Raw genomic sequence first — 15,471 nt, forward strand, 5'->3', positions numbered from 1 at the left:
ACCTCCAGAGAGCTGCAGCATCAACTTGCTGCAGATGGTGTCATTGTGCATCGGTCAACTATACAACGCACTTTACACAAGGAGAAGCTGTATGGGAGAGTGATGCGAAAGAAGCCATTTCTGCAAGCACGCCACAAACAGAGTCGGCTGAGGTATGCAAAAGCACATTTGGAGAAGCCAATTTCTTTTTGGAAGAAGGTCCTGTGGACTGATGAAACCAAGATTGAGTTGTTTGGTCATACAAAAAGGCGTTATGCATGGCGGCAAAAAAACGCAGCATTCCAAGAAAAACACTTGCTACCCACAGTAAAATTTGGTGGAGGTTCCATCCTGCTTTGGGGCTGTGTGGCCAATGCCGGCACCGGGAATCTTGTTAAAGTTGAGGGACACATGGATTCCACTCAGTATCAGCAGATTCTTGACAATAATGTTCAAGAATCAGTGATAAAGTTGAAGTTACGCAGGGGATGGATCTTTCAGCAAGACAATGATCCAAAACACCGCTCCAAATCTACTCAGGCAGTCATGCAGAGGAACAATTACAATGTTCTAGAATGGCCATCACAGTCCCCAGACCTAAATATCATTGAACATCTGTGGGATCATTTGAAGAGGGCTGTCCATGCTCGGCGACCATCAAACTTAACTGAACTGGAATTGTTTTGTAAAGAGGAATGGTCAAAAATAGCTTCATCCAGGATCCAGGAACTCATTAAAAGCTACAGGAAGCGACTAGAGGCTGTTATTTTTGCAAAAGGAGGATCTACTAAATATTAATGTCACTTTTCTGGTGAGGTGCCCATACTTATGCACCTGTCAAATTTTGTTTGAATGCAGATTGCACATTTTCTGTTAGTACAATAAACCTCATTTCAAGGCAGAAACATTACTGTGTCCAACAGTTATTACATATATCAAACTGAAATAGCTGTTGCAAAAACACCAATTTTTATAAAACAATAAGCTTAAGATTAATAGGGGTGCCCAAACTTTTTCATATAACTGTATCACTATTCAGCAGTCCCAGAAATGGCACATCCATAAGATGCGCCAAATCTGGCTCTTAGCCTCCGCTCTTCCCACTGCAGTGGTGAGTGGGGTCATAAGGTTGGGGTTCATGTCAGCCTTGTATTGGCGGCAGACATGACGCCCAGGTTGGTAATGGAGAGGCGTCTATAAGACGCCCCCATTACTAACCCCGTAATAAAGTTTTTGACGGCTTTTCAATAAAAACACGGCCAGAATAAAGTCTTTTATTGAAATAAAATGACTCACGTTTTTGATAATTTATTACTCATCTAATCCCAGATTCCCTTGTCTCCTAAAAAAAAACAAAAAACAACCCATATCCCTCACCTGTCCGCCGTCAGACGTAATCCAGATTGTCTCACGGTGATCCGGGTAACTTCTACAGCAGCGACATCAATCACTGATGTGACTTATGTAGAAGACAGCATTATATACTGACAGGAATCACTTCTGTCAGTGTACAGGGCTGTTCTGCAGGATAAGGTCACGTGAGTTCATCAGCTGAAGATCAGCTGATAAGCCCCGGTGACCTCATTTCACTGCTTCAGTGGTACGTGGGAACATTCGTGAGAGTATTCCCACGCAGCACCGGTGCCGTAAAGTGAGGTCCCGCAGCTCTCTGCTGATCTTCAGCCGGCAGCGCTCCCATCAGTGTACCACCGGGGGACACCGAGAGGACACCGGACAGGTGAGCATAAAGTGTTTTTTATTTTAATAGATATCTTTCCTTTTTTTTGCAAAGTCGCCGCACAGACCCCGGCTCGGCTGAGGAGACAACTTTTCCCTTCAGCCTCACCGCTCTCGCTGTTATCAGAGTGAGCGGCGGTCAGATGATGGGAAAAGTAGTCTTCTTTCCCAGCCGGGTACCATTCTTTGTGCATTTTTGCGCTGCCGAAACACTACAAAGAATGGACTTACTGCTTATTTTAACGCAATGACAATCCGGAGCAGAAACTTCCGCATCATGTGCACAGCACATCAGGATTGTCATTGCATTAGCTGGCAAACGGATTTCCTAGCGTATTTAGTGCATTTACGCGCTGAAAAAACGCTGTGAAAACACATCAAAAACGCACAGTGTGCACATAGCCTAAGTCTCATGCTTATTGAAAGGAAGTCCAGTGTTACATGGTCTCAGGCCCGGCGCACCCGAGCAAGTGCCGGGGCCCTGAGCAGGCGGGGAGGCACATTCACCGTTGGGCACCCCTGCGCGCTATGGGACCCATGAGCGGTGCGGTGCCAGCGCCAGACACCCCCTCCCACGCAACCCCCCTTCAACCGCTTGCTCTGGGCCCCACGGCAGCCAGCACAATCCTTACCCCTCCCCGTGCCTCCGCAGCAGCTCCGGTCTCTTCCGCCGCTGCTGCACTGTGACGTCTCAGGTCAGAGGGTGCTATGACGTCTTTCCACCGCGCCCTCTCCTGAGCCGTCACAGCGCAGAGCGGGAAGACGCTGGCGCAGGTGAGTCTGGAGCAGCAGCAGCAGGTGAGAAGTGAGGTGAGTATTTGATTTTTTTTTATATATATATATATATATATATGTGTATGGAGGCATGGGGCATTATATGGGGGGGGAACAAGTGACACCCTGCATGGGGCATTATATGGGGGGGGGACAAGTGACATCCTGCATGGGGCATTATATGAGGGGAAAACAAGTGACATCCTGCATGGGGCATTATATGGGGGGGGGACAAGTGACATCCTGCATGGGGCATTATATGGGGGGGGACAAGTGACACCTTGCATGGGGCATTATATGGGGGGGAACAAGTGACATCCTGCATGGGGCATTATATGGGGGGGACAAGTGACATCCTGCATGGGGCATTATATGAGGGGAAAACAAGTGACATCCTGCATGGGGCTTTATATGGGGGGGGGGAGGTGATATCCTGCATGGGGCATTTTATGTGGGGAGAGGTGATATCCTGCATGGGGCATTATATGGGGGGGAGGTGACTTACTGCATGGGGCATGATATAGCGGGAGAGGTGACATCCTGCATGGGGAATTATATGGGGGGGAGAGGTGACATCCTGCATGGGGTATTATATGGGGGGGGAGAGGTGACATCCTGCATGGGGCTTTATATGGGTGGGAAGTGACATCCTGCATGGGGCATTATATCGGGGGGGGGGGGTGGGAAGTGACATCCTGCATGGGGCATTATATCGGGGGGGGAAGAGGTGACATCCTGCATGGGGCATTATATGGGGGGGAGAGGTGACATCCTGCATGGGGCATTATATGGGGGGGAAATGATATCCTGCATGGGGCATTGTATGGGTGGGGAGAGGTAATATCCTGCATGGGGCATTTTATGTGGGGAGAGGTGATATCCTGCATGGGGCATTATATGGGGGGGAGGTGATTTCCTGCATGGGGCATTATATCGGGGGGGGAGGGTGGGAAGTGACATCCTGCATGAAGCATTATATGGGGGGAGAGGTGACATCCTGCATGAAGCATTATATGGGGGGGAGAGGTGACATCCTGCATGGGGCATTATATGAGGGGAGAGGTGACATCCTGCATGTGGCATTATATGGGGGGGGGAATGACATCCTGCATGGGGCATTGTATGGGTGGGGAAAGTGACATCCTGCATGGGGCATTATGTGGGGGCCAGTATTCTGTATGGAGCGTTATAAGGGGGCCAGTATCCTCTATGGAGCGTTATATGGGGTCCAGTATCCTGTATGGAGCGTTAGATTGGGACCAGTATCCTGTATAGAGCGTTATATGGGGACCAGTATTCTGCATGGAGCATTATATGGGGTCCATTATTCTGTATAGAACAATATATGGGGCCCATAATACTGTATAGAGGACTATACTGTCCAGTCTGCACTGTGTGCTGCGAGGATTCGCTGGTTTCTGAGCTATTGTAGAATTTTACCATAGATAATGTAAGAAGTGAAATCTTCGGCATTGTACTATATATTTATTTCTCTGTGCATCATGAATCGTGGTATGTGTTAAAGGGGCCCACTGAGACTTTTTCGCCCAGGTCCCACAAAAACCTGGAGCCGGCCCTGCATGGTCTGTCAGTATATGCACACCTTTTCTGAAAGGCCACAGAGGCTGCAACACCATTAAGCTAGAGGTACCGGAGAACAGAGTGGAGGGGGACACAGCGGCGTGCATAGCGTGCATGCTCGCACATCATGTAGCCACTGACTCAGAGTGGCTCCGACACATCTGACATGAAGCTGGCGATTGCGGGTTTCCGATGGGTTGCTTTGACAGCTGAGGGGGTGTTGAAGACCTCCATGCTTGTCATTACAGAATTCCCTTGAAACCCAGCCTGTGGCCGGGCTTCAAAGGAGACTGATTTTTGCTGTGGCATTGCTGTATATAAATATTTATTTATTATTTTATTCTTATTTTTACACAGGGACGCTGCAGGAGCAGACACTACTACTGCCAACATTGTCTCTTGCTCGTGCTGATCACAGCACAAGCAAGGGACAATGATGTGGGCAGCGTTCAGCACCCGGCGCTTGGGATCAGCGCTAACAGTACCCTGATTCCCAGGCGCCGGTACGTATGATCCTGATGCGACACACGGGCGGCACACGGTTGCCCCACGTGTGAGACACACGGATATCTACAATACGGACTTATAAAACCGCCCCAAGGCTGTCTATTTCTTTGATGTTTTTTTGTTTTTATGTACTTCTGTGAGCCATTTTTGAATTTAGTGAACAGCTCATTACATTTAAGAAAAATGTGGATTTCTCTGTAATAAGAAATCAGATCACAGATATAAATGTACCGTTTTATTCAGCTTCTTATGATCTGCATGTCTATAAAGACGGCTTAGGAGAGTTGCAAAGGAGAAGAAAAGACAGTGTCCACTTCCAGGGTGATAGTTAAATCAAGTAATCCTTTTATTCAGCCATGTATAGCATTACGACGTTTCGACTCCAGAGAGTCTTTATCAAGTATTACTTGATTTAACGATCACCCTGTAAGTGGACGCTGTCTTTTCTTCTCCTTTGCTTGAAATTTCCAAGTGGGTTCCTTGGTAATTGGACGTGCGTCCCATCAGTAAGTGCTGCTGGTTATATTTCTTTTCTGTATTGGAGAGTTGATCCTACTTACAGATTTTCTTTAAAAACACATTAGTAATGTTCTTCTAATTATGCATCAAGTCTAATCCAATCAAATTATGAACTAAAAGTACTGGAAGATCAATGGCAAGAAGATCATGACATACTGTACTTTAAATATGTAACTCGGCTTCTGCATTATTATAAATAATCTCCCACTATATAATTTTACTGTTAATAGTCTAACCAGTTGATGATTTTGCTGTAAAAAGTATGGCAAATACTGATAGTTTTATCAAGCCTACTAATCCCATAATTAATCTACTTGTAATTGATTTTACAGATTTCAGATATCAGCAGCCATAGTCAAGCTCTTGTCAGTGTTCAAGGCAAAGAATTCACTTCAAGCTTCACTGTAAATGATTCTCTTCTGGATATAGTGGAAACCCAGGGGGCCGCAGGTTGGAAAGATGCCTGCATACATGTGGTTATTCAGCGTGTATATCATCTTACATCAAAGGATGCACCATGTTCTTTTCTGCACACGAAAAACATTAAAACCATTGTTGATCCTTCTGCAAACTTACAAAGGCCAGATTGCAGGTTAGTTCAAAAGTGAATAATTTCATGGGTGTGAATTTACTTTTTCCTTTAAAAGTTTATCAACCTGTAAATATAGTTAGTAGTATTGTTCTTACTCTATTGGAACCTTTGCCATATTGACATTTTATCATTTTTAATGCTTAACATGTACTCCTTACAGTAAATTTGCAGTTTCATAGCATACTGTACAGGTAGTATAGAAAAACATTATGGTTATATAGGTTGTACCCAACTAACATATTGTGCACAAGTCATCATTCAGGAATAAGGATCAATCTCAAGCAATCACTAGGCAAAGCAATCAAGAAGGCACAATCTACCAGCAACAAAAAATATCTAATACATATAATAAAAAGGGGGTGTTCTAAAAAAAAAAAGTATGTTTTAATGAGTAGATCTTGGTTGGATCATACCACAGCTCCTGGCCAGGGGAGGATGTAAAAGAGTATACAGACAAGACAGCATGTTATCACAGCTCCTTCTTTCTGTGAGGTAAAACATTTTTCTCAGAAAAATAATCAACTGTGACTGTGATCCCATTCTGTAATGTCAGTATATACTTTTGCTTTCTCCTCTGCCCAGGACATATGATAAGATCAGACCATGTTCCTGCACGGTCAGACACAGCCATTACACAGTACACAGCAGGGGCACATTTAGAAGATTATCTCAGTGCAGAAACATTTTTTTTACGCATCCAATTGTGGAATTTATCAGTATTCTAAGATCTATTGATTAGAATATGCTTTGTTTATGGGATGACCCCTTAAAGAGTTGTATGTATATCTGTTGTAAGGGTTTCTGCTCTCTGGTAGTCACTTGGATACACACAGGCACAGGGTGTTTGTATCAAAACAGACGTTTTTTTGTCCTTCATAAACTTTATTGCTCCAAACTGAAAACAGCCTTTCTTCAGCACAGATAAATAGCAAAACCGTCCTTTCTCTGGGTAAGGGAAAGTAAATCAAAATGGTCTCACCAACTTGGTATTTCAGGCACTTCTCAGTCTCTAGCATAGATTGTCTACCATTACCAATCTTTCTCCAGCTCCAACACAACACACTCTGCTATCTAACCTAGCTGCCTGTTATTATGCTTGTAAGACCCGGATTGGAGTATGGGAGCGACCTTTCCCACCTAGGATCTTTTGGTTGCTACTAAATCCAGGACCCAAAATCCAGTCAAGTCAAAACCCTCTAAGAAACCTATTGTTACTGGTGCACTTTATCCCAGGACTTATATCCCCAAGGCCAACCACCTCGGTGACACATACCTGCCATTTAATTTCCTCCTGGTATCCATGCTTTCAATGCAGCGGCTGGGCAGCTTTAGAATGCTAGTAACCTGCAGATTAACCCTACAGTGGGGAAAATACTGTATTTTTCGGACTATAAGACTCACTTTTTTTCCTCCAAAATTGTGGCGGAAAGTGGGGGTGCGTCTTATAGTTCAAACATGTATGCATATGTACTGTGGCTGTGAGTGGTAGGGTTACTGGGGGGAGCGGCAGCGGGGGGATGAGCGGGGCACAGAAGGCAGCAGCCGCATGCATACCAGGATGGGGGATCAAGGGGTGCCATGCATACCAGGATGGTGAATTGGGGTGCCATGTATACCAAGATGGGGATGAGGGTCACGTATACCAGGAAGGAGGGACCATACATACCAGGATGGAGGATATTAACAGAATTGGGGGACATTACCCCAATACCAGTGTCAGCAGCAGACCCCCCTCCCCCTTAACAGTGCATCATGACCACATTTTTTTGCTTACATTTTTTTCTATTATCCTCCTCTAAAACCTAGGTGCGTCTTATGATCTGGTGCGTCTTATAGTCTGGAAAATACGGTAAGTATTTGATACACTGCCGATTTTGCAAGTTTTCCCACCTACAAAGAATAGAGAGGTCTGTATTTTTTATTGTAGGTACCCTTTAACTGTGAGAGACAGAATCTGAAAATGAAAACCAAAAATCACATTGTATGATTTTTTAAGTAATTAAATTGCATTTTATTGCATGAAATAAGTATTTGATCACCTACCAACCAGCAAGAATTCTGGCTCTCACAGACCCGTTAGTTTTTCGTTAAGAAGCCCTCCTACTCTGCACTCATTACCTGTATTAATTGCACTTGTTTGAGTGTGTGGACAGCTGTTTTTATACAGATAACGAGTTCAAACAATCACACTCCAACCTCTCCACCATGAACAAGACCAAATAGCTGTCTAAGGACACCAGGGACAAAATTGTAGACCTGCACAAGGGTGGGGTGGGCTACAGGACAATAAGCAAGCAGTTTGGCTAGAAAAAACAACTGTTGACACAATTATTAGAAAATGGAAGAAACACAAGATGTCTGTCAATCTTCCTCGATCTGGGGCTCCATGCAAGATCTCGCCTCGTGGGGTAAGGATGATTCTGAGAAAGGTCAGGAATCGGCCCAAAACTATACAGGAAGACCTGGTCAATCACCTGAAGAGAGCTGGGACCACAGTCTCAAATATTACCATTAGTAACACGCTACGCTGTCATGAATTAAAATCCTGCAGGGCACGTAAGGTCCTCTTGCTCATTCCAGTACATGTCCAGGCCGTTTGAAGTTCTCTAATAACAATCTGGATGATCGAGAGGAGGCATAGGAGAAGGCCATGTGGCCAGATGAGGAAGAAGGATAAGTACAACCCCAAGAACACTGTCCCCACCTTGAAGCATGGTGGGGGGAACATCATACTTTGGGGGTGCTTTTCTGCAAAGGGGACAGGATGTTTGCATCGTATTGAAGGGAGTATGGATGGGGTCATGTATCGCAAGATTTTAACCAACAACCTCCTTCCCTCAGTGAGAGCATTGAAGATGGGTCGTGGCTGGGTCTTCCAGCATGACAATGACCCGAAACACACAGCCAGGGCAAGTAAGGAGTGGCTCCGTAAGAAGCATTTCAAGGTCCTGGAGTGGCCTAGCCTGTTTCCAGACCTGAACCCAATAGAAAATCTTTGGAGGGAGCTGAAACTCAATGTTGCCCAGCGACAGCCCCAAAACCTGAAAGATCTGGAGAAGATCTGTATGGAGGAGTGGGCCAAAATCCATGCTGCAGTGTGTGCAAAGAACTGCAGGAAACATCCGACCTCTGTAATTGCAAACAAAGGTTTCTGTACCAAATATTAAGTTCTGTTTTTCTATTGTATCAAATACTTATTTCATGCAATAAAATGCAAATTAATTATGGTAAAAATCATACAATGTGATTTTCTGATTTTTTTTAAAAATATTCTGTTTCTCAAAGTTGAAGTGTACCTGCGATAAAAATGACAGACCTCTCCATTGTTTGTAGGTGGTAAAACTTGCAAAATCGGCAGTGTATCAAATATTTATTTTCCCCAGTGTGTATATGCAGGTTAATCAAGTTATTCAGACCTTGAGCGATTAGCAAGTTATCCAACTAATAAGAGAGAACTTGTTTTCTTGAAAATAACCATTTAACACTCATTGTCCATTTTCAACACTCTTACTTGTTATATACCTACAAACGTAACATACAACTGCTAATGTTGAGCATAAAGTTTATTACTTTTAATTTCTCACAAACATTAGCAATAAAATAGTTCAAGGGAAAGGGATAACACACAAAATTCATTAAAAACACATGGTGTGGGAAAATTTAAATATATAGATCTGGAATAATTCCATACAAACAAAACACTAGTGCTATGTTAAATGAATTACCATATATAATGAGTAGTATAAATATATGTCTTGATAGTATATGTCCTAATATAAACAAATTGCTATAAATTAAATATAGAAGTACTATCAGAGAACTGAATAAAGAAGTACAATAATTAAATATATCAAGATTAAAATGAACATTAGATATAAACAGCCTCTATTTTAGACCTGAGTAGTGTAAATGTAACCCATATATTAGATAAATATTAAGGCTGAGTTCACACGATGTGTATTTCATGCGTTTCCGCGGCGTTTTTGCAGTTGCGGAAACGCATGAAAAACGCATGGTAGAAGGGAAGCAATGTTCCCCAATGGAAATCCGCATGTGCTGTGCTCATGATGCGGATTTTTCCGCAGCGTGAACGCTGCGGTCAAAAATCCGCAGCATGTCAATTAATTTTGCGGAAACGCGGCGATTTCGCCGCCATTGACTTGCATTAGAACGCGCCAATTCCGCAAGACAGCATCTGTACTTGCGCTATTGGCGCGTTCTAATATGCGGATGGTACCCGGGTGTGGAGGAGAGGAGAGTCTCCTCCACACCCAGGTACCATTAAAAAATCTGTAAAAAAAGAATAAAATAAAAAATAAATGTATTCTCACCTTCTGTTGGCCCGCGCAGCGCTCCCGCTTGGTTCCCGGCACTTGCAGTGAGTTGAAGGACCTGCGCTGACGTCAGTCATGTGACGGGTCACGTGTCGCTGACGTCGGCAGGTCTTTCAATTCAAAGTTGCCGGCAGCCGGGAACTTTGTAAAGCAAGACAGCGCGGGCCATCGGAGGTAAGTATATACACTCTCTCGGGTCACACTATATAAATCCATGCTGTTTGCATGGATTTATATAGTGTGACCTAGTTGTCAAGCACTTTCCAGGTGATGCTAAAATCGCCTGGAAAGCGCTTGTCAATCTGCATGCGGAAACGCATGTGAATCTGCATGTGGATCCGCATGTATTCTGCAGGAAAAACACATGCACAATCTGCATGCGTTTTTTCTGCCAGGGAGATGCAGAAATGATGCAGAAATTTTCTGCTTCATTTCTGCATCGTGTGCACATACCCTAACAGTTAATTATTATAGCAGCATAGTCAACACATACCCACAACATAAATGATACAGTATTCCCCAAGTCAATACAGACCCACATCATAAACTATGTGCCTCTTAGTCAATACAGACCCACACCATAAATTATGTGCCCCTTGGTAGTTTATTTTTCTGCCTCACATTTCTGCCTGACTTTTTAGACCTGACTCGCACTATTCCCTGACATAATCTCTGGTGTATGATTTTGTCATTGTCCCTTAGTCTCGTACTGACCCCTCTTCCCTCATCAGCTCCCCATCCTGCAGTTGCTCATGCGACCAGGGGTCCTTTATATGGAGCACCAGATTAATGTATGGGGGTGAAAGGGGTAATAGATTGCTATTGAGACTTGATAAGTTGAGTGACTCATACCAAGGCTGTCTGTGGAAGCCATTTTGAGTTAATGGATACTCCACAGGTAAGTATCCTGCTTTCTCAACTGCTGTTACAACTTTAATTCAATGTATCATAGAAATAGATATATTGTGGGGGATGGTTATGCTCTTCTATTACCCTGTGAGTGAATTTTTATGTGATTCTTCTTTACATGTAATTGAAACAGAAAAGCCTTATCTCTAAAATTTGACAAAACTTCATGTTAATTTTATTATTTTTTTCTGTCCTAGTTTGTTTTCACCTCTACATGTTCATGACCAAAATCACTTCTTTCTAAGTTGTACTTAGAAAATTCCCAAAATAAAATGTGTTAAAAAATGTTTTGAGGAAACAGTATTGGCGATCTATATCATAAAAATAGAAAATATAGTACACTTAGTCTGGGTTTAAATCTTTTCATATTCATCTAAGGGTCATTTGAACGTCAGTGATTTTTTTTTTGTGAGCAAGAAATGAACCGATTTTCATCATCGTTTGGTCAGTATATTAGTTTTACCATCAAAGTTTCTTCAGTGTTTTTTTCCTTATAGAAGGTTTCTCAAGCTCTTTATATCAAACAAAATGAAAACATGAAAAACTGACATTAGACTACAACTAGTATGGCATCTCAGTGTTGTCCCAATTTTTCACTGACCTGTAGAATTGCATTGGGGAGTTTGATCAGTTACAGGGATCAAAAACAGATAAGTTGTTTTTTTTTGCTGATCACTTGGTCTGCATAAAACATTGGACTTGTAAACAGCTATATAGACACTGTTCCCAGTATACTCTATCAGTGAAAATCACAGATAAACTTGTACATGAAAAATGGACATCTGAGTGAGCGCTAAGACTCTAGTAGAAGCATGGAGTCCTACCAATAATTTATTTACTGTCTTACTATTTATTTCACCTCATGAAACCAACATTCCCATGCATTCTTTCTGGCAAAAGTGATGATTTTCGTTTCTACTTAGACACTATGTACTTATGCTTTTTCTGTTTAGTGTTCCACATGCCTGTGATGTAAAATGTACACGCTACTTGATGTACATTCTCACAAGTGACGTAAAAAGTTTTCTTATCTGTACGAGTTTTATTACCTTGAACATTGCCCTCAGTTCCGGTGCTATGTACTTTGTCTTTCTATGACCTCCTTCCCTGTACTGTTTGCTTTTGTGTGGGTGATGTAGATTGTATTTGCACTGATAATCCTTACTCTGATGTCATTTATGTGCATGTATGTGTTCTAAAAGACAAATATGCCACTTGAAAATGTTTGCTTAGTGTGTAGTATGTAAACAGAAGATTAATTTCAGTTGTCGTCCTTTTTTAAGTTTTATCCCAGCTATCTAAATTGAGACAAATGTATTTTTACGTTCCCTGTCTATTCCAGTACATTTATGTCAATGCACATTTCCTGTTAAAGAGAACCTGTCACGTCCTAGTTGCTATGTACAGTGCCCCCCATAGCGTTGTTAGTAATGCAATGTGCATCACTATCACGCTTTTTTCATGAAAATCGGTGGTAGTATAATGATGTTATAACATTTTATATACTTTGTCCTACCTGCTCTTATTCAGTCATAGGGGTGTGATTCTCAGATTCAGTCATGAGCTGTCGCCGCGTTCATTTAGTGCCGGTGCCGACCATGACATTTGACTATTGCTCCTGGCAAGCGCTAGATTTGAGGGGCGCATGCGCATTTGCACAAGTCGGGCCGCTGGTGCGGTGTGTACGCACTGAGGCTGTGTGATTACCGACTTCAGTGCGCATGCTCTTTGACCTGAGGCTCCCGACACGTGTGCGATCAATTTATCGTGCGGTCACCGCTGCAGTGTCACTGCACATGCGGTGACCGGAAGATACATTAACTGCGCACGTGACGGGAGCCTCAGGTGACAGCGCGTGCGCACTGAAGTCGGTAATCGCACAGCCTCAGTGCGTACACGCTACACCAGCGGCCCGACATGTGCAAATGTGCAAGCGCCCCTCAAACCTAGCGCTTGGCAGGAGCAGTGTCCAAATGTCATGGGCAGCACCAGCACTAACTGAACGCGGCGACCACCCATGACTGAATCTGAGAATCACACCCCTATGACTGAATACGAGCAGGTAGGACAAAGTATATAAAATGTTATAACATCATTATACTACCACCGATTTTCATGAAAACAGCTTGTTAGTGATGCACATTGCTTCACTAACAAAGCAATGGAGGCGGTGTACATAGCAACTAGGAGGTGACAGGTTCCCTTAAGCCCCCCATACAGATTAGGCTAATCGACTAACACTAACCTGTTGATATCGCATTCGGCCAACAGTCTAATGTGTATGGGAACCGTAGATCATTTATTTTTGAAAGAATTAACAAACTGGTATGTAAAATTTTGGCTCTGTCATCGAGAATGCAAGAGAGCTTGGCCCAAGGAGTTATTCTGTTTGTGGGAGAGCCGGTCGAGATGGCTTCCGTCTGAACGATTGCCCTAACCATTTAATATGTATGGCTGCCTTTAAAACCATAAGGAGCATACAGATGCAGCAATGGTTATCATGACTCACAATGCAGCATCTTAATTTGTCACAGATGGTTATCTCACTTGAGAGAATTAAAGGAGATATCAGGGACTTTAAAAGAAAAAGGTATGTAGTTTCTAGCAGAGGCAACTACCTGTCTGTTGTACCTGGCGCTGGCCACTGACTGCTCCTGACAGAGATTCAGCAACTTCTTGTCAACAGATCAGCAGTTTCTCTTCCTGTTGACAGGTCGGGGCTCCTGGTGTCATGCTGAGTTATCAAAAAAAATATGACCATGGGAGATTTCAACTATCCAGACATTTGTTGGGAATCTCTATCAGACAAAAGTGACAGGTCCAGCAAATTCTTATTCTATCTTGCTGACTAATTCTCAAAAACAGGAAGAAAATGGTTGAGGAGGTAAGGGTGGCTGGGACTCTAGGAGGCAACGATCATGTTAGGATAGAATTTTGGATAACTAGAGGAGGAAGAGTCAGACTTTAAGTTTGGATGTCAAAAAAGCAGATTTTAAGTGACTCAGAGTATAGGAGGAGTGCAATGGCTGGATGTCCTTAAGGGCAGAAATGTCCAGGAAGGATGGGAAATTTTGAAAAATGAGATTCTGAAAGCACAATAGTTAACAATCCCTAAAAGAGGAAACAATAGGAAGCATTTAAGGAAACCAGGATGGATGAACACAGAACTTAAACACCTGCTAAAAAGGAAGAAAGAAATGAATATAAATTTGAAAGAGGGAGGCATATCTAAAGAAGAATATACTGCTGTCTGCAGAACCTGTAGGGCACGTATCAGATTAGCTAAAGCTGATAATGAATTAAGGCTTGCAAGAAATGTCAAAAGCAAGAAGAAAGGATTTTGGGGGTATGTCAAAAGTAAAAGAAAAGTCAAAGATGTCATAGGATTTTTACAGGATGAAAATGGTAAAGTGGTAAAAAAATTATGCTGAGAAGGCCGAACTTTTAAATTCCTATTTTGCTTCTGTGTTCTCTAAGAAAGTAAATCTAACATCAACTGATCTTCACTGTACTATTGAAGGAATAGAAGAATCCACACTATCTATAAAGAAAGAGATAGTGAAGGAATACTTAACTAACATAAATGAATTCAAGTCTCCAGGTCCAGATGAATTACATCCTAGGGTACTGAAGGAAATAGCAGAAGAAATTATTGAACCACTCTCCATAATCTTTGAAAATTCTTGGAGAACAGGAGATGTTCCAGAAGACTGGAGAAGAGCAAATGTTGTCCCTATCTTCAAAAAGGGGAAGAAGGAGGACCAAGGGAACTATAGGCCTGTGAGCCTTACTTCTATACCAGGAAAGATCTTTGAACAAATTATTAAACAACATGTATGCAAGTACCTTTGTAAGAATGAAGTGATTACCCAGAGTCAGCATGGGTTTGTAACTAATAGATGTCAGACTAACTTAATTTCCTTTTATGACAGAATCACTTACTGGGTGGATCAGGGAAATGCAGTGCATATAGTATATCTTGACTTCAGCAAAGCATTTGGCAAAGTATCTCATACCATCCTTATTGAATAAATGGCCAACTATGAAATGGACAAGTCAACTGTTAGGTGGATTCATAACTGGCTTAGTGATCGGACCGAAACAGTGGTCATAAATGGTTGCACATCCAGTTGAAAGAATGTCTGAAGTGGGGTACCACAAGGCTCTGTCCTGGGCCCTGTGTTGTTCAACATCTTTATCAATCTTTTAGATGAAGGAATTGAGGATAAACTGAGTAAATTTGCTGATGACACAAAGCTAGGAGGGATAACTAATACTGGAGAAGAGAGAGTGGATTCAAAAAGATCTAAGCAAACTGGAATTGTGCGTAACAACTAACAGAATGCTTTTTAACAAGGAGAAATGCAAAGTCCTACATCTGGGCAAGAAAAATGAAAAAAGCATATAAAGAATGGGAGGAATAGGGCTAAGCAACAGCACATGTGAAAAAGACTTGGGTATACTAATAGATCACAGACAGAACATGAGTCAACATTGTGATGCTGCAGCAAAAAAGGAAAACCCAATTCTGGTTTGCAT

The 15,471-nt window shown here is 42.6% G+C and overlaps 1 protein-coding gene across 2 annotated transcripts in view; it reads left to right on the top strand.

Moving 5' to 3' along the window:
* SPIDR (scaffold protein involved in DNA repair) overlaps positions 1 to 15,471 on the top strand; it is a 613,128-nt gene that overhangs the window by 315,744 nt on the left and 281,913 nt on the right. For both annotated transcript variants that reach the window (XM_073679274.1, XM_073679275.1), the window contains exon 11: positions 5,430 to 5,689. In XM_073679274.1, the coding sequence (XP_073535375.1) occupies positions 5,430 to 5,689 (260 nt within the window). The remainder of the gene's footprint in view (positions 1 to 5,429; positions 5,690 to 15,471) is intronic.

Source organism: Phyllobates terribilis, unplaced genomic scaffold (assembly GCF_046119375.1).
Source record: "Phyllobates terribilis strain yellow unplaced genomic scaffold, ASM4611937v1 Scaffold_4__5_contigs__length_816908805, whole genome shotgun sequence".
In the NCBI taxonomy this organism is placed as follows: Eukaryota; Metazoa; Chordata; class Amphibia; order Anura; family Dendrobatidae; genus Phyllobates; species Phyllobates terribilis.